Source organism: Ranitomeya variabilis, chromosome 2 (genome assembly GCF_051348905.1).
Source record: "Ranitomeya variabilis isolate aRanVar5 chromosome 2, aRanVar5.hap1, whole genome shotgun sequence".
Taxonomy (NCBI): domain Eukaryota; kingdom Metazoa; phylum Chordata; class Amphibia; order Anura; family Dendrobatidae; genus Ranitomeya; species Ranitomeya variabilis.
In genome coordinates, this window is record NC_135233.1 from 971,051,154 (window position 1) to 971,073,962 (window position 22,809).

The window sequence follows — 22,809 nt, forward strand, 5'->3', positions numbered from 1 at the left end:
ACTACTTTGCCTGATGAAGAGACGTATGTAGTCTCGAAAGCTTGCAATTTGTTACCATCTTTTCAGTTAGCCATTAAAAGGTATCAACCACTGAGGACTCTCAATTCTAAATATTTACCTATCCACTATTAAGCCAATTGTATGAAAGGGTTAACTTGGAAAAGTTCCCACGCTCGAGTTCATATGAGGACATCCAGCAGAGGGCGCATCACCGCAACTCAAGGTAAGTACAGATCATCCTGCTTTCCTTTCAGTACCCGGGGTTTAAAGGCAGGAGCGAGTGCATTAGCACAGCTCCTGGCTGTAAAATGATTTAACCCCTTCAGATGGATTTACTTCGTGGGACGTGACAGATCATCTGAAGGTATGTATATTGTTGGTTTATTGTTTTTCAGAGCGAGGGTCTTCAGGTGGATTGAGAGAGCAATAAAATATTAAAACAACCTGTGTGTTTATTTCATTAAAATACTTTTTAATAATGTGTGTTTTTTTAACCCTTTCATACAATTGGATTAATAATGGATAGGTGTCATAATTGACGCCTCTCCATTATTAATCTGGCTTAATGTCACCTTACAATAGCAAGGTGACATTAACCCTTCATTACCCCATATCCCACCGCTACACGGGAGTGGGAAGAGAGTGGTCAAGTGCCAGAATAGGCGCATCTTCCAGATGTGCATTTTCTGGGGTGGCTGGGGGCAGATGTTTGTAGCCAGGGGGGCCAATAACCATGGACCCTCTCTAGGCTATTAATATCTGCCCTCAGTCACTGGCTTTACCACTCTGGCGGAGAAAATTGCGTGGGAGCCCACGCCAATTTTTTCCACCATTTAACCCTTTATTTTAGCAGCAACAGCGCCCAAATTTTGCACATACACACTACTAACATTAGTAGTGTGGAATATGCAAAAAAAAAAGGGGATATGACATGGTTTACTGTATGTAAACCATGGCTCATATCCTGTCGGGTTTGGGAAGGCGAAATGAAAAGCCGGCAATTGAATTACCGGCTTTTCACATACATCGCGCTGAATTAAATATAAATACAGAATATATATTATGTGTCTCAATGACATATATATATATATATATATATATATATATATATATATATATATATATATATACTGTATATATGTTTTACCGAACATTTGAGCACATAAATCCATTAGATGTCGGTTTTGCAAGCCTGAGAGAAAATATCGCAGTACGGATGCCATACGGATTACATATGGAGGATGCCATGCGCAAAATACGCTGACACACCCTGCCTACGGATGACATACGGATCACTATTTTGGGGACTTTTCTGCGTGTTACGGCCGTAAAATACGGACCGTATTTTGATACGCTGCCTCACTGTTATGACTATTCTGCTTGACAGACAGAAGAGCAGGAACAGAGACAAAGATCGGCCTCCGCTTCTGTAATTTGTATCAGCAATCATACAACAGGCAGTGGACAGCAAATTACACAGAAGATAGACACCTAGTGACCGACTCTATAGAGTGATTTTTCAGAGTGAGCAGTCAACCCCCTGCCAGCGAGCTATAGGTGCTGCTGTCAGAGATTAAAAGTGGCATGTAAGGCTACGTTCACACTAGCGTTGTGCGCCGTTGCGTCGGCGACGCAACGCACAATGCACGCAAAAACGCGTCAAAACGCACGCAAAAACGCTGCGTTTTGCGACGCATGCGTCGGTTTTTGCCGAAAATCGGACGCAAGAAAAATGCAACTTGTTGCGTTTTCTTGGTCCGACGCTTGCGGCAAAAAAGACGCATGCGTCCCCCATGTTAAGTATAGGGGCGCATGACGCATGCGTCGCCGACGCAAACCCGACGCACATTAGCTTAACGCTAATGTGAACGTAGCCTAACAGGTTAACAGCCTTGGGCAGAGCTCTGCTCCACACATGGCTGTTAGAGGCAGATGATGGCTGAATATCTCAGCCATCAAAGATGCGATCTTGGCTATCAAAGATGCGAGCTCAGCTCCTGGGAGCCGGCATATGTCGTACCAGTGCATCATATGTTGGTTAGGTGTTAATGTTTCCTCATTATGTATTATAAAACAGTCATCAAGTTTTTCGACCCCATGTCATATACAGCTCTAGCAAAAATTGAGACCACCACATCAAAACCCTGTCATGGGCAGCCCAATCTCCAGACCTGAACCCCATTGAAAACCTCTGGAATGTAATCAAGAGGATGATGGATAGTCACAAGCCATCAAACAAAGAAGAACTGCTTACATTTCTGTGCCAGAAGCACGGTGAAAGACTGGTGGAAAGCATGCCAAGATGCATGAAAGCTGTCATTAGAAATCATGGTTAGTGCACAAAATATTGATTTCTGAACTCTTCCTGAGTTAAAACATTAGTATTGATTTTTTTATATGATTATAGACTTGTTTTCTTTGCATTATTTGGGGTTTGAAAGCACTGTTTTTTTTTGTTTTTAATTTTGACCATTTCTCCTTTTCAGAAAAAAAATGCAAAATTGATTGCTTGGAAATTCGGAGACATGTTGTTCTTTTATTCTATAAACTTCTGACAATTTACATTTTACTCAAAAAAATACCTATAAAAAGAAAAATCAGACAAACTGAACATTTTGCAGTGGTCTCTTAATTTTTGCCAGAGCTGTATGTAAAGTCCCTGTAATGTTGATGACTTCCATACCTCGGTTTTATAAGTCCGTGCCCCTTTTTTTTTCTTTAATAGAAATCCATCTCCGAATTTTCATGCAAATGAACCCCGAAGTGCAGTGGCCTTGGCCCACACTTATATCCCCGGCCTCTCTCCCTCTTTCCCCACTGTTGCTGACCTCCTGAGAGTGACAGATAAGTCACCATTCTCTGTTAAAGTACCGTTACACTAAACGACTTACCAATGATCACGACCAGCGATACGACCTGGCCGTGATCGTTGGTAAGTCGTTGTGGGGTCGCTGGAGAGCTCTCACACAGACAGCTCTCTCCAGCGAGGGGAACGACTTCGGCATCGTTGAAACTGTTTTCAACGATGCTGAAGTCCCCCTGCAGCACCCGGGTAACCAGGGTAAACATCGGGTTACTAAGTGCAGGGCCGCGCTTAGTAACCCGATATTTACCCTGGTTACCATTGTAAAAGTTAAAAAAAAAAAAAAACACTACATACTCACATTCTGATGTCTGTCACGTCCCCCGCCGGCGTCCACAGGGTTAAAACTGCTTTCGGCAGGAGCGCTGCTATTGCACGCGCTGCTGCCGAGAGCTTCCCTGCACTGAATGTGTCAGCACCGGCAGTAACAGGTGACGTCACCGCTGTGCTCTGCTTTATGGCCGGCGCTGACACAGTCAGTGCAGGTAAGCTCTCGGCAGCAGCGCGTGCAATAGCAGCGCTCCTGCCGAAAGCAGTTTTAACCCTGTGGAGGCCGGGGGACGTGACAGATACAGAATGTGAGTATGTACTGTGTTTTTTTTTTTACTTTTACAATGGTAACCAGGGTAAATATCGGGTTACTAAGCGCGGCCCTGCGCTTAGTAACTCGATATTTACCCTGGTTACAAGTGAACACATCGCTGGATCGGCGTCACACACGCCGATCCAGCGATGACAGCGGGTGATCAGCGACCAAAAAATGGTCCTGATCATTCCCCAACGATCTCCCAGCAGGGGCCTGATCGTTGGTCGCTGTCACACATAACGAGATCGTTAGCGGGATCGTTGCTACGTCACCAAAAGCATGACGTTGCAACGATATCGTTAACGATATCGTTATGTGTGACTCAGCCTTTACCTGCTACTTTGATAAGATCTTGCGCAAACACGGTCATTCCAAGGTGCATTGCATGTACAGATTAATAGCCTGGCTCTCGAACGTCATCAGGACCTTCCTGCACTTCTGGCTCATTTGCACGTAAATCTGCAGATGGATTTCTATAAATGGTTGCACAGACTTCTAAAAGAAAGGTATGGACATCAACAACATTGCTGGAACTTTATATAAATGACGTTCGTTCGGGGGTCTAAAGACCTGCTGACAGGCTCCTTGTAAGACTGCCATTTTAAAATCCGTGCCTCTTATTCGCATGCTTTTTAGTAATTTGGTTAATTCCTTGTTTCTTGCACTAGAAAATCAAGTGTATACCAGCCAAGTTCTAGTTGGAGTCTCGCTTGTCACTTTCTAATGGTAAGTTTTAGGCTGCACATGTCCCGACCCTCATCCTGTAAACTCTGTCCACTTTTTTAAAAAGTGGCCGTTAATGGCAAAAAAGTTTCAAATTATGGTGTAAATGCGGCATAATTTGCAATGTTCTGGAGAAAAACAAACATACTAGACATGCGTTGTCCACATAAATTGCTAGAATGATGACACATAGGGCCCAATTTACCTTAGCTCTAACATCAGAAATCTGGCATAAAAAGTTTTGAAAAGTTGCAAAATTTTGGTGCAACTGAAATTAGCACCTAAATTTTGCAAATTTACCGTTCTCACACCATTTTCTCCCAGCTCTGACAAAGTGCGCAGGATGGGGGTATAACAACCCCTCTCATTCATGACCAGCGGCAGTGTTCCTTACGGCACAAATCTTACTCCAGTCCTCAACTGGAGTAAGGTTTGTGGCGAGGCGCACACCACTTTTCTATATTGCTTTATTGGGGATGCAGGAAACCATGAGTGAATGCTGCTGCCACTAGGAGGTTGCAGTAGAAATTCACCGCACACTCTTTAGTCAATTTGCAAACGTGTTTCTCACAATTTATTCCAAAGATGGTTTTCAAAATAAGTGTATATAAGCCACAAACAGAAAATAGTATATTCAGATTCAGAACCCAACGTTTCGACCCTCCTTGGTCTTAGTCATTGGGGTTACTATAAAACGAAAAAAATAAAGTATGAGACACTGAAAACTATATACAATATCTACAATATATACAGAGGAACATAGAGTACCCAAATGAGTCAAATGACATAAATTTTAACATCAATTTTAACAGTTGCCAACTGGGAATATTGAAGGCAGAAATGCAACCAGTGATAGTTGTATATTAATGCATGTTGTAACAAAATAATACTAGAATAAGACAGGCACGTATTACCTCGGTTTTGGTGCAAAGAAAAGAGAATGGAACATGTGGAGAGGGACCCTTGGTAAACAGGTACCAGAAACTGTAATAAACGATGGAATGGTTAAAGTAAGGGTAAAGGCATTAAGATGATGCATCTAAAGATGTTAGTGGCCATAGTCTCCTGTGGAGATATCAGAAATGGAATGGAAGACTTTTATACACAAAGTCTTCCATTCAATTTCTGATATCTATCAATTTTCTGTTTGTGGCTTATATACATTTATTTTGAAAACCACCTTTGGAATAAATTGTGAGAAACACGTTTGCAAATTGACTAAAGAGTGTGCGGTGAATTTCTACTACTACGTACTGGGGCTATTACAGTCCATTCCGCCTGCACCTCATTTGTTAGACCTGAGTGCACACCATTTTCTCCTCATCGCCACTAAGAGGTTGACACTATGCAAAAAAAAGTTTGCTCCTCCCCAGCAGTATATACCCATCAACTGGCAGGAAGCTCATCAGTTTTAGCTTAGTGTCAGTAGGAGGGGGACACAGGGCTGTCAGCCCCGTTTCTACCTTTAGGTTTTGTTGTTTTTTATTAATCTGGGATTGCATCACTACTGTATCCTCTCATGTCTACCTTGCAGGACCCCATGCCTCCTAACACATCAAGAGTGTTTGGGGCTTCCGCACGGAGGAAGATGCGGACTGGTCCTTGCCACTGCACACCCTAGCCATCTCGCTACAGAGCCAGACGTGCAGGGTGGGAAGACGGTATCGGTACCTTATAGCTGCCCGACATACAGCCCCAGGACCAGGTACTCTCCAGCCGCCTGTCTCTCCGGGATGTCTAATGACCGTCTCCCTTATCGTGCTGCAAAGATGGATTCTGGGGCCTTCAGGACAGGTATCTCTCCCCATAAGGGTATGTTCCCATGGTCAGTATACGCTGTGGGTTGGGCGCAGCGTCCAACCCGCAGCGGCCAGGTGTTACAGCATAGTGGATGGGATATCAAGAAATCCCATGCCCACTATGCGTTCAGAGATTCCTCCAGCTTCCCTGCGTAAACGGACATGCGGCGCATCTTTCCAGACCGCAGCATGTCAATTTATGTACCGGAGACGCTCAGTCTCTGCTGCGTAAATTAACGTACCCATTCACTATCATTAAATTCTGTAAAACTGCATTATCTTCTTAATCACATGTGTAAAAAGTGTGGGAACGCAGCTTACTACACATGTGTACTAATTAACATAATGTTGTAGCTGGTTTCAACCGGAAGTTCGCGTACACTGCAGTTCTCGTGATCAGCTGAGCTGACTGCAAGAACTGCAGTGCATGTGACCACTGGGGACATCTCCGCTGATCATCTTCAAGCTCTGCTGTGTCTGGATGTCAGGCTGAGTTCGTGGTATAATGCCACCGTTCAGCCAAAGGCATCCAGATGTAGCAGAGCTGAACTTGTTGTGGGACTGTATGAATATCTCCACGGCGGACAGGTAAGGATATTGTTGCTTTTTTATTTTAATTCTCTTACAGGAGAACGAGGGCTTCAGTGGAATAAGGTGATGCAGTAAGTATGGTTTAATTAAGATCTGTTGAAGGAGTCTGTGTCATTATTTCACTTAAAGGATTTTATTCTTGCTGTGTCTTGTATGGTAAATAAACTATAGGATTAGTAATGGATAGGTGTCTTAGGCTACTTTCACACTTGTGTCGTTGGGCATCCGTCGCAATGCGTCGTTTTGGGAAAAAAACGCATCCTGCAAATGTGCCCGCAGGATGCGCTTTTTCCCATAGACTTGTATTGCCGACGGATCGCGACGTATGGCCATACGTCGCATCCATCGTGCACTGCATGCGTCGTGTTTTGGCGGACCGTTGTCACAAAAAAATGTTCAAGGGAACGTTTTTTCGTACGTCACATCCTGCATTTCCTACCGCGCATGCGCGGCGGAACTCCGCCCCCTCCTCCCCGGGACTTTAGAATGGGCAGCGGATGCGTTGAAAAACTGCATCCGCTGCCCACGTTGTGCCAAATTTTCACAACGTCCGTCAGTACATCGCGCCGACGCTTAGCAACGGCCCCGTACCGACGGAAGTGTGAAAGAAGCCTTAGACATCTCTCCATTACTAAGCCGTGGGCTTGATGTTACCTGACAATACAAAGGTGACATCAACCCCACAAATATGAACCCCACTTGCCATCGCTGCAGGGCAAGTGGGAAGAGCCGGGTAAAGTGCAACAATTGGTGCATCTTTGGATATGTCAATTGTGGGGTGGCTGCGGGCTGCTATTTTTAGACTGTGAGGGCCAAAATCCATGGACCTTGCCAGCCTGAGAATACCAGGCCTCAGCTCTCTTTTTCCTTGGCTGGCTAACAAAAATAGTTGAACCCCATGCTTTTTGAAGGGGATCCCACTATTTTTGCTAACCATCCAAGGTAAGCAGACTACTGAGGCCTTGTGTGATGGATATTTTACTGATTATCATGGTGTTCTCTTGTAGGATGAGTTGTTATTTGCCATCTGATATCAGCCCCCACAGTCCTGTACTGTTATCTCTCCACAGGGTCAGTGAATAATGTTGTTTGCTAATATGCTATAATGACACATTGAACTAGCTTGTTGAAACAATGAGCCCCTGCGACCCACCCCCCTAACCTGTGAATGAGGAGGGAGACTTGTAAAAATCTGAGAGGTGAGACACAGATCAGTCTTGTGTGGAATGATGATGTGTACACAGCACGTCAAAGAGAAGGGGAAGCATATGGACCATTTTTTATCCCGTCTGCTGGATTATTGGACTCTCATCTCCTTAGACATTTATCCTGTTACTGAACTGCACTCGTGTTCTGGACTATTTTATCCTTTGTGTTGTGGATCGTATATGGACCTTTCATATTTTTGCCTAAATAAAGGTCTTAGAGTTGCTCGCTATTCTCTTGCTCTGTTGATTGTGTGGTATCGGAGAAGGACCCTGTGACACCTTGTATTATCAGGCTGGTGAGGTTCATGGATATTGGATCCTTACCAGCCTGAAATACCAGTCCCAGTAGTCTGCTTTACTCTGGCTGGTTGACAAAGGGGGACCCCACGCTTTTTTAAAAAAAATAATTATTAAAAAAGGAGGGGACCTCTGTGCTTTCCTCCTCTTCCTGTCTCATGTACTTCCAGCTGTGTCACAAGATTTACCATTATTTAAGTGGGTACACTTGGGTAGTAAGCTGCGTTCCCGCACTTAATACACATGTGACTAAGGAAGATAATGTGGTTTTACCGCATCTAATGAAAGTGTATGGGTAATTTACGCAGCAGAGGCTGAGCATCTCCACTACATAAATTGACATGCAGTCTGGAAAGACTCACCATATGTCCGTCTCTGCAGGTGAGCTGCGGGCATCAGTGCACACATAGTGGGCATGACATTTCTTGAAATCCTATCCACTATGCAATAACAGCTGGAGACTGCAGGTTGGATGCTGCGTATATACGCAGCATCCAATCCGCAGCATTTTCTGACCGTGTTCACATACCCCATTATATCTGCGAACAGGAAATCACTTTTTTTTTCCTTCCCAGAAGCCAACTTTCAATTTGCTTTATTTCAAGTGACAAAAAACCACATGCGGAAAAAACGCATGTAAAAAATGCAGGTGACCTGCCAGTGACTTCAAATGCAGATGTGGTGCAGATTTCACCTGCGTCAAATCCTGACCAAATACTGCGCCATTCCTGATTGTGTGCACATACCCTAAGTCCCAAAAAATAGGAGGGGGGTCCTCTTGAACACAATATTGATATGGTGTTTTTTTACGTAAAATCGTGATGCAGTTATAGCCTAACCACGGCCCTTCGTCACCCTGCTCTCCCGACGGACGGTTTTCTAAATTTAGTCCCTGGCTGGTTTCGGAGCCTGCTCCCGTGGTCGGTCTTCCTGTCATACCTTTGCCAAGTTCTACAAGGTTCACATGTAGGCTTAATCTTATGTGAATCTCTGTAGAAAGGTCGTGCAAGCAGCAGTGACCTGAGCTCCGATCAGGGTTATGTAATCTTTATATTTTGAGTATCACTAGCAGGTGCCAGTATGATGGGACATGGGTCAGGGACTCAGGCGGGCTACACGAGGAAGGAGTAGACCTGCAGTCAATATTCTGCTGTTATATCATGTTTTATTCTGCAGTCACATCCAGAGCTGCAGTCATTATTCAGTCCTAGAGCGCAAACAGATGACCGTATTTCTTGTGCAAAGATCACATTGCAATCCTCGTACTGGCTGTCTGCTCTCCTGACCTAAGCTGCATAGACATACAGTATCTTGATTTTTAAAAGGGTGTGTTTAATGTCTAAGAAATGTGGAGACCAGAAAAAAATGTTAAAAAAAGTTCTCTAATGCTGGGGGTTGTGTTTGCTAATATTCTTTATTATGTATAATGCGTTATTTTCTGGCACAAGTATTTCAGGTTAGATGTAATTGTTCTTCAGATTGGCTCAGGTGGAATCTTTTTCTTGCTTTGTAACCTCCAGAAGGTGTGTAACAGGCTTGTGAATTAAAGTTTCTTTTTCTGTACAGGAATATAAGAATACAGCTCAATGAGACAAAAACCACATCATAGAAATACATTATGTGAATGCATAATACCTCAGGTTAAAGAAGCACTCCTCCCATTATCCTCTTAATATATTGCAGTCATCTTATTATAGAGCACTGTGTTTTTCCTTTCTACCCAGCTAATTCTTCTGTTTTCTCTGCTCTATGTAGAAACGGGAGTCTCTTCTCCATGCAAAAATCATTCCTGACTCAGCTGTTCCTTCCTCCCCACTACCAGGGACATTTGAAGTGATTTATGCCTCATACAGGGAAAATTGACCTCCTGTTTCTACATGGAGCTTAGAAGGATTCTTCTGGTCAGTTTTTATTCATAGACCTAATGGAAAACAGAAGAATTAGCTGGGTAGAAAGGCAAAATGAACAATTGTAAGTACATAGTTTATATAATATGATGACTGCAATATATTAAGAGGATAAAAACTTCTTTAAACATCTTAGATCGGGATCTCTGTATCCCAGCCAATGAATTATGGTTAATTTCAAGAGAGTAATAATAACATCATGCACTTGCTAAATTCATATCGCTTTCTTAAAAACACTTCAATTGAAATCCCCACATAGCAGAAAATAATATTTTATAATTCATTTATTACCAGTCTACAGCTCTGGCAAAAATTAAGAGACCACTGCACAGTTTTATAAAAATCAGCTTCTTTACATGTCTGACAGCCATTCCATTCCAGTGTCAGTTGAATTCCAACCAGAGTACACCTCATTCTACTTAATGTGCTTCTGATTAGGTGATCACCTGAACCAAATCTTATTTAACGAAGGAAAGTATAAAAAACCCTGCTGTGGTGTTCACAATCCCCTTGTCACAATCATCACAAGCTGGTTGGCAAAACAAGTGCTAGTAATATCCCGAAAAAAAATAGGAATGAAAAAATAACTTTTAACCATGCCAAAGGAGTTGAAAAGAAAAGTCTTGAGTGAGGAAAAGAAGAGCTCAATTCTGGCTTTACTAGCAGAGGGATACAGTGAGCCTCCATCCTTAAAGTTTCTAAGACGCCAGTACATTACAATAAGGTCAAGCAGCAGACATTGGGAACAACAAAGCTACAGACCGGCAGAGGGCGAAAACGACTCTTCACTGACTGGGATGACCGTCACCTTATTCGAATGTCACTCAGAAACAGCAGGATGTCATCAAGTGACCTACAACAGGAATGGCAGCTGGGGTGAAGTGCATGGCAAGAACAGTTATTATTGCTTGGAAATTCGGGGACATGTTGTCAGTAGTTTGTAGAATAAAAGAGCAATTCACATTATACTCAAAAAGATACCTATAAAGAGAAAAATCAGACAAACTGAAAATTTTGAAGAGGTATCTTAATTTTTGCCAGAGCTGTATATAGTAAAGGTGTGACAGCAGATCCTAACAATAATTTATTATAGGGCTGTGGACGAACAATGTGCCATTGAATGGTTCTCCTGTGAGGCAGTGTATTCTTCCCTGCTTCTAGCTGAATGGTATCCGATGAAACAGGCCATCATTTTTATTTTTCTTTAGTTAATATTGTAATAAGCTGTACCTCTGTGTAAATAAAATGCACGTGGAGACACAGTATGTTCCCATAGTGGCTAAGTGTGCCGTACATGAATTTGCAATGTGGCCTTGTGCATTTGGCCTCCGTTTGCCAGACAGTACCTGAATATTTTACAAGGAGTCTGTCACCAGTTTTTGCTACCCCATCTGAGAGCAGCCTAATGTAGGAGCCGATACCCTGATTCCAACTAGGTACCGATTACTGAGCGGCTTACTGCAGGGGTTTTTTTTTAATATAAAATCCCTGTTTTATTTGCTTCAGATCTATTATTTCACTGTATTGACTGCTGAGCTGTGTATAACTCCGCCCACATCACTGATTGGCAACTCTCTGTGTACACTGTGCATAGGCAAAAAGTTCACAATTAGTAGTGGGGGTAGGGTTATAGAGAGCTCATTAATATGGAGGACTACCTGGCAGCAGGTAGTGATGATGTCATGTTGATAAATCGGTGATTTTATCAAAACTATAGCAAGCAGCAAAGTAAGTGCTACATCTCTGGAATCAGGGTCATTATGCTGCTCTCAGATTAGGTGGCAAAAATCTGGTGACTGGTTCTCTTTAAGTATTTGCTGCTAATCCACTACTAAACAGTGCACCAAAGACTCTACTAGTGAAAGTGGACACATTGGTCTCTGTCTCATAAGGTAAACAGTATGATCAGTGCTCTGTATATGTTCATTTACATCCAATCCTTCACTCATTACATTACTTCCAGTTTGTATATATCACGAAAAAATGTTTTAGGCCTCTGTATTACAAGGTGGCCATATCCCATCACTGTCACTTGGAGGCTTTATCGCAGGCGACTAAGATGAACATATGCAATCCTGATGATGATCACTTACTCTCCAATACTGTGTACAAAGTCTCCATTCCTGCAAGTACATGGTCAGCCACGTGACAATGAAGCAGCCATGTTCCTGGGGTCTTTGCAACCATATCAACTGTCTGAAACGTTCCCGGAGAAAGCGCAAAAACATCTGAGCGATAATTATCACTCGCCTAAAAGTAAGAAGAGACGTGACAGGTAAGTGGCTGCTGAGTGACATCTTCTCTTCTCATTTCCTGTAGGTAAACCTAGAATGGGATATAGATCTCAAAATTGTCAATTATTTGGAAGACATTTGCTCCTGTTTCATATCAATATGCACTCACTGAGGCAAACCTAAAACTACATGAATGTGCCCCATCTCAGCTCATATTCATAACTAGAAGGCCTATAAGGATGGTGGTTGGGGAAGGATGGGGCCAAAACATCCACCGCCCCATGTAAGGAGGCCAGCACTATAGCTGGTGAGCTCTGTTACAGAGATTGTAGTGGATACCAGGAGCTTTAATTATTGCCAATACTCTAGCCTCGTAAGGCTTAATTCAGACGTCCGTTCTTCGCGTACGAGTGCTATCCATGCTTTTCACGTGTCATGGCTGAGGTGTATTTTGGAGACCATAAACAGGTGTCCCTGGGTGTGCGCAACCGTTTGAATTGCTGTCGTTCTCAGACTGATAGCTGTAACTTAGAGCAAGATGGGACCCTTTGTTAAATCTAATGGTCACTACTCCACGCTAATTCTCTTGGATCTCTCCGCAGCATTCGATACTGTGGATCATCAGCTCCTTCTCACTATGCTCTGCTGCATCGGCCTCAAGGACACCGTTCTCTCCTGGTTCTCCTCCCACCTCTCTGACCGCTCCTTCACTGTATTTTTTGCTGGTTCCTCCTCTCACCTTCCCCTTACTGTTGGGGTTCCTCAAGGATCAGTCCTAGGCCCCCTCCTCTTTGTATACTGCCCCTATTGGTCAAACAATCAGTAGATTTGGTTTCCATCATCTCTATGCTGACGACACCCAATTATACACTTCTCCTGATATCACGCCTGCCTTTTTAGAAAACACGAGTGATTGGCTTATCGCTGTCACTAACATCATGTCCTCCCTCTATCTGAAACTGAACCTGTCAAAAACTGAACTCCTCGTGTTCTCTCCCTCTACTAACCTACCTTTGCCCGACATTGCCATCTCCGTGTGCGGTTCCACCATTACTCCCAAGCAACATGCCCGCTGCCTTGGGGTCATACTTGATTCCGAGCTTTCATTCACCCCCCACATCTGATCACTGGCTCGCTCTTATATGCATCTCAAAAACATTTCTAGAATTTGCCCTTTTCTTACTTTCGACTCTGCAAAAACTCTTACTGTCTCACTTATTCCTTCTTGTCTGGACTATTGTAACTCTCTCTTAATCAGCCTCCCTCTTACCAAACTCTCCCTGCTCCAATCTGTCCTGAATAATGCTGTGCCGGTCATTACACTGGTTACTCATCCACTCCAGAATCCAGTACAAAACTATTCCCTCATCCACAAAGCACTCCATGGCTCAGCACCACCCTACATCTCCCCCTGATCTCAGTCTACCACCCTACCCATGTGCTCCGTTCTGCTAGTGACCTGAGGTTAGCATCAATAATCAGAACCTCCCACTCCCGTTTCACGTGCTTCGCCAATTCTGTAGAATGCACTACCCAGGTTAATACAATGAATCCCCAATCCCCACAGTTTTAAGCGTGCCCTAAAAATGCATTTGTTCAGACTGGCCTACCGCCTCAATGCATTAACCTATCCCCGTGTGGCCCATTCAAAAAACTTAAACCATAATCAGGTTCTTTGTATCATGTTTATTAACTTTATACAGTTAATAACCCTCTTGTGTCTGTACTAGGGTTGAGCGAAACGGGTCGATCATTTTCAAAAGTCGCCGACTTTTGGCTAAGTCGGCGTCTCATGAAACCCGATCCGACCCCTGTGCTTGTCGGCCATGCGGTACGCGACTTTCGCGCCAAAGTCGCGTTTCAATGACGCGAAAAGCGCCATTTCTCAGCCAATGAAGGTGAACGCAGAGTGTGGGCAGCGTGATGACATAGATCCTGGTCCCCACCATCTTAGAGAAGGGCATTGCAGTGATTGGCTTGCTGTCTGCGGCGTCACAGGGGCTATAAAGGGGCGTTCCCGCCGACCGCCATCTTACTGCTGCTGATCTGAGCTTAGGGACAGGTTGCTGCCGCTTCATCAGAAGCAGGGAGAGCGTTAGGCAGGGTCCACTAACCACCAAACCGCTTGTGCTGCAGCGATTTCCACTGTCCAACACCACCTTCGGTGTGCAGGAACAGTGGAAGCTATTTTTTTTTTTTTTTCCCCTCAGCGCTGTAGCTCATTGGGCTGCCCTAGAAGGCTCCGTGATAGCTGTATTGCTGTGTGTACGCCACTGTGGAAACCAACTGCTTTTTTCAAAGCACATATCCTCTTGTTCCTTCCTTTCTGCACAGCTATCTTTTTTGTTTGTCCACACTTTTTATTTAATTTGTGCATCAGTCCACTCCTATTGCTGCCTGCCATACCTGGCTTAGATTACTGCAGGGAGATAGTAATTGTAGGACAGTTTTTTTTTTTTTTTTGTTTTTTTTTTGTGGGAGATTAAGATTGGCATTTCTGCTACAGTGCCATCCCTGTGTGTGCCATCTCTCACTGAGTGGGCCATAGAAAGCCTATTTATTTTTTCCGTGATTTGTGTTCTAAAATCTACCTCAACACAGAAACACTACATCAATCAGTGGGAGAAAAATATTGGCCTCAGTCAGGGCTTGTGTGCCACTGCTGTGTGTGCGCTATCTCTCATTCAGTGGGCTATAGCAAGCCTATATTTTTTTTTTTTTTTTTTTTTAATATTATTTGGTTTCAAAAGTCTCCCTGAAAAAAAAAAAAAAACCTAAAAAAACAGTGGGAGAGTAATATTGCCCTTTCAGCTTGTGTGCCAGTCTTGACTCCTGGGTGTGCCACCTCTCTCCCTCTCATTCAGTGGGCCATAGAAAGCCTATTTATTTATTTTTTAAAATATTATTGGGTTTCTAAAGTCTCCCTGAAAAAAACAAAAAATACATAAAAAAACAGTGGGAGAGTAATATTGCCCTTTCAGCTTGTGTGCCAGTCTTGACTCCTGGGTGTGCCACCTCTCTCCCTTTCATTCAGTGGGCCATAGAAAGCCTATTTATTTATTTTTTTAAATATTATTGGGTTTCTAAAGTCTCCCTGAAAAAACAAAAAAAACCTAAAAAAACAGTGGGAGAGTAATATTGCCCTTTCAGCTTGTGTGCCAGTCTTGACTCCTGGGTGTGCCACCTCTCTCCCTCTCATTCAGTGGGCCATAGAAAGCCTATTTATTTTTTTTTTTAAATATTATTGGGTTTCTAAAGTCTCCCTGAAAAAACAAAAAATACATAAAAAAACAGTGGGAGAGTAATATTGCCCTTTCAGCTTGTGTGCCAGTCTTGACTCCTGGGTGTGCCACCTCTCTCCCTTTCATTCAGTGGGCCATAGAAAGCCTATTTTTTTTTTTTTTAATATTATTTGGTTTCTAATTCTCCCTGAAAAAAAAAAAAAACCTAAAAAAACAGTGGGAGAGTAATATTGCCCTTTCAGCTTGTGTGCCAGTCTTGACTCCTGGGTGTGCCACCTCTCTCCCTCTCATTCAGTGGGCCATAGAAAGCCTATTTATTTTTTTTTTAAAATATTATTGGGTTTCTAAAGTCTCCCTGAAAAAAACAAAAAATACATAAAAAAACAGTGGGAGAGTAATATTGCCCTTTCAGCTTGTGTGCCAGTCTTGACTCCTGGGTGTGCCACCTCTCTCCCTTTCATTCAGTGGGCCATAGAAAGCCTATTTATTTTTTTTTTTAAATATTATTGGGTTTCTAAAGTCTCCCTGAAAAAACAAAAAAAACCTAAAAAAACAGTGGGAGAGTAATATTGCCCTTTCAGCTTGTGTGCCAGTCTTGACTCCTGGGTGTGCCACCTCTCTCCCTCTCATTCAGTGGGCCATAGAAAGCCTATTTATTTTTTTTTTTAAATATTATTGGGTTTCTAAAGTCTCCCTGAAAAAAACAAAAAATACATAAAAAAACAGTGGGAGAGTAATATTGCCCTTTCAGCTTGTGTGCCAGTCTTGACTCCTGGGTGTGCCACCTCTCTCCCTCTCATTCAGTGGGCCATAGAAAGCCTTTTTTTTTTTTGGTTTTTTTAATATTATTTGGTTTCTAAAGTCTCCCTGAAAAAAACAAAAAAAACATAAAAAACAGTGGGAGAGTAATATTGCCCTTTCAGCTTGTGCGCCAGTCTTGACTCCTGGTTGTGCCACCTCTCTCTCTCTAATTGTGGGCCATAGAAAGCCTTTTTTTTTTTTTAAAATATTATTGGGTTTCTAAAGTCTCCCTGAAAAAACAAAAAATACATAAAAAAACAGTGGGAGAGTAATATTGCCCTTTCAGCTTGTGTGCCAGTCTTGACTCCTGGGTGTGCCACCTCTCTCCCTCTCATTCAGTGGGCCATAGAAAGCCTTTTTTTTTTTTGGTTTTTTTAATATTATTTGGTTTCTAAAGTCTCCCTGAAAAAAACAAAAAAAACATAAAAAACAGTGGGAGAGTAATATTGCCCTTTCAGCTTGTGCGCCAGTCTTGACTCCTGGTTGTGCCACCTCTCTCTCTCTAATTGTGGGCCATAGAAAGCCTTTTTTTTTTTTTTTTTTAATATTATTTGGTTTCTAAAGTCTCCCTGAGAAAAAAAAATAAATAAATTAGGTGGGAGATTAATATTGACATTAGTGCTTGAGTGACAGTCCTGCGTGTGTGTCATCTCTGTGATTTTGTGCCACAGAAAACAGAGTGTGTAACATTGTGCCTGATTTTCCTTGTGGTCTCACCAACCTGTTAAGGGATATTGAAATCATACTGAAGTTATAGCTCACCGTGTAAGTTGTTTGATAGCAACAAATAAAGTTACTTTGGTTAAGATTTTAAAACAATGAGGAAGTCTGGTGCAAGAGGTCGTCGTGGGCGTTCATTGTCAGCTGGTAATGATGGTAGTGGTAGTGGAGCATCAGGTGGTCGTGGGGATAAAAATATTCCACCTAAGTCTGGAGCTGTGGAGCCAGTTTCGTCGTCAGGCTACACAAGGCCTCGAACGCTCTCTTTTCTGGGAGTAGGAAAACCGCTTTTAAAGGCGGAGCAGCAACAGCAAGTTTTGGCTTACATTGCAGACTCAGCCTCTAGCTCTTTTGCCTCCTCTTCCGAAACTGGTAAATGTAAAAGCAGCGCGTCGCTTGTGGATGTTCACGGTCAGGGACAAGTCGCTTCCTTGTCCTCCTCAGCAAAAACTACAACAAGAGAGAAGGATGCAGCAGGCGACACAACGGGTCACTCCATGGAGCTCTTTACACATACCGTCCCTGGCTTAGAAAGTGAAACATTTAACAGGCCATGCCCATTACAAGTATATTCTGACATGGAGTGCACTGATGCACAGCCACAGCCAGAGTACTATGCTGCTCCTTTGACTCAGACCACCACATTGCCCTCTCAGGGTACAGATCCACAATCAGACCCTGATGAGACTATGTTGCCCCGCCACGAACGCTATACCACCGACCGACACAGTGACACAGACGAAGTTGCACACGAGCTCGAAGAGGAGGTAATAGATGACCCAGTTATTGACCCCGATTGGCAGCCATTGGGGGAACAGGGTGCAGGCGGCAGTAGTTCAGAAGCGGAGGTGGAGGAGGGGCCGCAGCAGGCATCAACATCGCAACAGGTTCCATCTGCCGGGCCCGTATCTGGACCAAAACGCGTGTCAAAGCCAAAACCTGTTGGAGCACAGCGTTGCCATCCGGTTAAAGCTCAGTCTGCAATCCCTGAAAAGGGATCAGAGTCTAGGAAGAGTGCAGTCTGGCATTTTTTTAAACAACATCCAACTGATCAGCGCAAAGTCATCTGTCAAAAATGTTCAACTAGCTTAAGCAGAGGTCAGAATCTGAAAAGTCTAAATACTAGTTGCATGCATAGACACTTAACCACCATGCATTCTCAAGCCTGGACTAACTACCAAACGTCCCTCAAGGTTGTAGCACCCTCGGCCAATGAAGCTAGTCAGCAACGCAACATCCCTTCCGTCACTGTAAGGCCACCATTTTCCGCACCACCGGCAGTATCTGTGCAGGTTTCTTTGCCAGCCAAAAGCAGTCAGGGTCAGGGAATCACCAGTTTTGTAGGAGGAAATATTGCATGTAGGGCACCGGCGGAAACAATACCGTCTCCAACCGTCTCTCAGTCTGCCATGTCCACCGGCACACCCGAAAGTTCCACGATCTACAGCTCTCCAGTCCAGCTCACCCTACATGAGACTCTGGTTAGAAAAAGGAAGTACTTATCCTCGCATCCGCGTACACAGGGTTTTAACGCCCACATAGCTAGACTAATCTCGTTAGAGATGATGCCCTACCGGTTAGTTGAAAGCGAAGCTTTCAAAGCCCTGATGGAGTACGCTGAACCACGATACGAGCTACCCAGTCGACACTTTTTTTCCAGAAAAGCCATCCCAGCCCTGCACCAGCATGTTAAACAGCGCATCGTCCATGCACTCAGGCAATCTGTGAGTACAAAGGTGCACCTGACTACAGATGCATGGACCAGTAGGCATGGCCAGGGACGTTATGTGTCCATCACGGCACACTGGGTGAATGTGGTGGATGCAGGGTCCACAGGCGACATCAATTTAGGGACAGTTGTGCCTAGCCCACGGTCTAGGAAACAGTTGGCTGTAGGCGTTCGCACCCCCTCCTCCTCCTCCTCGTCCTCCTGCAGAAGCTACAGCTCTTCCACAGAACGCAGTCGGCCAACCACTCCATCGGCAGATGACACTGTTGCACACCAGTTGTCCCATTATGGGCCAGCTACTGCCAAGCGTCAGCAGGCTGTATTGGCTATGAAGTGTTTGGGCGACAACAGACACACCGCGGAAGTTCTGTCCGAGTTCTTGCAACAAGAAACGCAGTCGTGGCTGGGCACAGTAGATCTTGAGGCAGGCAAGGTAGTGAGTGATAACGGAAGGAATTTCATGGCTGCCATCTCCCTTTCCCAACTGAAACACATTCCTTGCCTGGCTCACACCTTAAACCTGGTGGTGCAGTGCTTATTGAAAACTTATCCTGGGTTCTCCGACCTGCTCCTCAAAGTGCGTGCACTTTGCTCACATATCCGACGTTCGCCTGTACACGCCAGCCGTATGCAGACCTATCAGCGGTCTTTGAACCTTCCCCAGCATCGCCTAATCATAGACGTTGCAACAAGGTGGAACTCAACACTGCACATGCTTCAGAGACTGTGCGAACAGAGGCGTGCTGTTATTTATTTGTGGGAGGATACACGGGCAGGCAGTAGGATGGCAGACATGGAGTTGTCAGGTGTGCAGTGGTCGAAGATACAAGACATGTGTCAAGTCCTTCAGTGTTTTGAGGAATGCACACGGCTGGTTAGTGCAGACAACGCCGTAATAAGCATGAGCATCCCCCTAATGCGTCTGCTGATGCAAAGTTTGACGCACATAAAGGAGCAGGCGTCTGCACCAGAGGAAGAGGGAAGCCTTGATGACAGTCAGCCATTGTCTGGTCAGGGCAGTGTACAGGACGAGGTAGCGGGCGAAGAGGAGGTGGAGGACGAGGAGGATGATGGGGATGAGTATATTTTTAATGCGGAAACTTTCACGGGGGCACAGGAAATTGGTTGCGTGTCACGGCCGGGTTCTGGTTTTTTGAGGGACACAAGTGACGTAGATTTGCCTGCAACTGCCCCTCAACCAATCACAACCGGAGATTTGACAAGTGGAACTTTGGCCCACATGGCAGATTATGCCTTACGTATCCTACAAAGGGACACACGCATTACGAAAATGATGAACGATGACGATTACTGGTTGGCCTGCCTCCTTGATCCACGCTATAAAGGCAAATTGCAAAATATTATGCCACATGAGAACTTGGAACTAATATTAGCAACCAAACAATCAACTCTTGTTGACCGTTTGCTTCAGGCATTCCCAGCACACAGCGCACGTGATCGTTCTCACACGAGCTCCAGGGGGCAGCAGACTAGGAGTGTTAGGGGTGCACACATCAGAAGTGGCGTTGGACAGAGGGGTTTTCTGACCAGGTTGTGGAGTGATTTTGCTATGACCGCAGACAGGACAGGTACTGCTGCATCAATTGAAAGTGACAGGAGACAACATTTGTCCAGTATGGTTACTAACTATTTTTCATCCCTTATCGATGTTCTCCCTCAACCGTCATTCCCATTTGATTACTGGGCCTCCAAATTAGACACCTGGCCAGAATTGGCAGAATATGCATTGCAGGAGCTTGCTTGCCCGGCAGCAAGTGTCCTATCAGAAAGAGTATTCAGTGCTGCAGGGTCAATATTAACCGAAAAAAGGACTCGTCTGGCTACCCAAAATGTTGACGATCTAACATTCATTAAAATGAACCACAACTGGATTTCAAAATCTTTTGCCCCACCTTGCCCGGCCGACACCTAGCTTTCCTATGAAAAGCTCTTGCCTGTGAATTACTTTTCTAATGTCTAATTTGCTGCTGCAGATTGTACAGCATACGACATGTTTACACCTCCCTAAATGGCCAAACTCCCCACACGGGGCCGTGGTATCGCGACTTGGCGCAAGCACCCGTGAGACTGCTGTTTGTCTGAAGAGGTGGGTGTGCTCGCTTTTGGTTGACGGCATTGCTACTGGGTCCCTCATAGTACAATGTAGTGTCTCTGGCGGTGGTGGTGCGCACCCAACGTCAGACACACCGTTGTAACATGAGTGGCCCTGGGGCGGTCCCGCCGGCCTCAAGAGAGTTCCCCCCTACCCCAGCTCAAACTGGGCTCTACTACGTGCAAAATTATGTCGCACAGCTCCACCAATCTTTAGTCTATTCGCTGACATCATTCAATGTCTGGCACTGACAATACAAATTTGTAGACATCTATGATGCAACTTAAAGTAGTCTGTGTCTGTGTCCTATATTGGCACCATTAAATAGTTACTGCCAAATTACTATGTCAGAAACACAGCAGATGAGCCCACCCCTGTACCTAAGTATGCCATCTTTTTTTTTGTTTTGGTTGTTTTGCGAGACATTAACATCTATTTATATTTTGGGAGTACTGGGACAGACACTCCTTGCACTACTCCTCCACTCAGCACCAAGCTGCCTGCCCGTGTATCCATGTAACCGCTGTAAAACTGCCATGAGCCTATTGTTTGTTATTTTAGGCCTTTGATAGCCTGTCTGCGGTCCCTACTCCTCCACTGACCACCAAGCTGCCTGCCCGTGTATCCATGTAACCGCTGTAAAACTGCCATGAGCCTATTGTTTGTTATTTTAGGCCTTTGAAGCCTTTCTGCGCTCCCTCCTTCCACTAGTCCTCCACTGACCAGACCACTGCTGCCCGTGTACCCCTGGAACCAATTTTAAAGTGCCTACAGCCAGCCCATTTTATTGTGTTAGGCCTTCGAAGCCTGTCTGCGGTCCATACTTTAAATACTCCTCCACTCAGCACCAAGCTGCCTGCCCGTGTATCCATGTAACCGCTGTAAAACTGCCATGAGCCTATTGTTTGTTATGTTAGGCCTTTGATAGCCTGTCTGCGGTCCCTACTTTAAATACTCCTCCACTCACCACCACCAAGCTGCCTGCCCGTGTATCCATGTAACCGCTGTGAAACTGCCATGAGCCTATTGTTTTTTTATGTTAGGCCTTTGATAGCCTGTCTGCGGTCCCTACTTTAAATACTCCTCCACTCACCACCACCAAGCTGCCTGCCCGTGTATCCATGTAACCGCTGTAAAACTGCCATGAGCCTATTGTTTGTTATGTTAGGCCTTTGAAGCCTTTCTGCGCTCCCTCCTTCCACTAGTCCTCCACTGACCAGACCACTGCTGCCCGTGTACCCCTGGAACCAATTTTAAAGTGCCTACAGCCAGCCCATTTTATTGTGTTAGGCCTTCGAAGCCTGTCTGCGGTCCATACTTCCACTAGTCCTCCACTGACCAGACCACTGCTGCCCGTGTACCCCTGGAACCAATTTTAAAGTGCCTACAGTCAGCCCATTTTATTGTGTTAGGCCTTCGAAGCCTGTCTGCGGTCCCTCCTTCCACTAGGCCTCCACTGACCAGACCACTGCTGCCCGTGTACCCCTGGAACCAATTTTAAAGTGCCTACAGCCAGCCCATTTTATTGTGTTAGGCCTTCGAAGCCTGTCTGCGGTCCATACTTCCACTAGTCCTCCACTGACCAGACCACTGCTGCCCGTGTACCCCTGGAACCAATTTTAAAGTGCCTACAGCCAGCCCATTTTATTGTGTTAGGCCTTCGAAGCCTGTCTGCGGTCCATACTTCCACTAGGCCTCCACTGACCAGACCACTGCTGCCCGTGTACCCCTGGAACCAATTTTAAAGTGCCTACAGCCAGCCCATTTTATTGTGTTAGGCCTTCGAAGCCTGTCTGCGGTCCCTCCTTCCACTAGGCCTCCACTGACCAGACCACTGCTGCCCGTGTACCCCTGGAACCAATTTTAAAGTGCCTACAGCCAGCCCATTTTATTGTGTTAGGCCTTCGAAGCCTGTCTGCGGTCCATACTTTAAATACTCCTCCACTCAGCACCAAGCTGCCTGCCCGTGTATCCATGTAACCGCTGTAAAACTGCC

The 22,809-nt window shown here is 44.7% G+C and overlaps 1 protein-coding gene across 1 annotated transcript in view; it reads right to left on the reverse strand.

Moving 5' to 3' along the window:
• Nucleotides 1-9,216: 9,216 nt before the first annotated feature.
• Nucleotides 9,217-22,809, reverse strand: part of LOC143808311 (ceruloplasmin-like) — a 168,944-nt gene continuing 155,351 nt past the window's right edge. The window contains exons 18-19 of the mRNA XM_077290829.1: nucleotides 12,068-12,224; nucleotides 9,217-9,625 (exon numbers count right to left, since the gene is read on the reverse strand). Of these exons, the coding sequence (XP_077146944.1) occupies nucleotides 9,552-9,625; nucleotides 12,068-12,224 (231 nt within the window). The 3' untranslated portion in view covers nucleotides 9,217-9,551. The remainder of the gene's footprint in view (nucleotides 9,626-12,067; nucleotides 12,225-22,809) is intronic.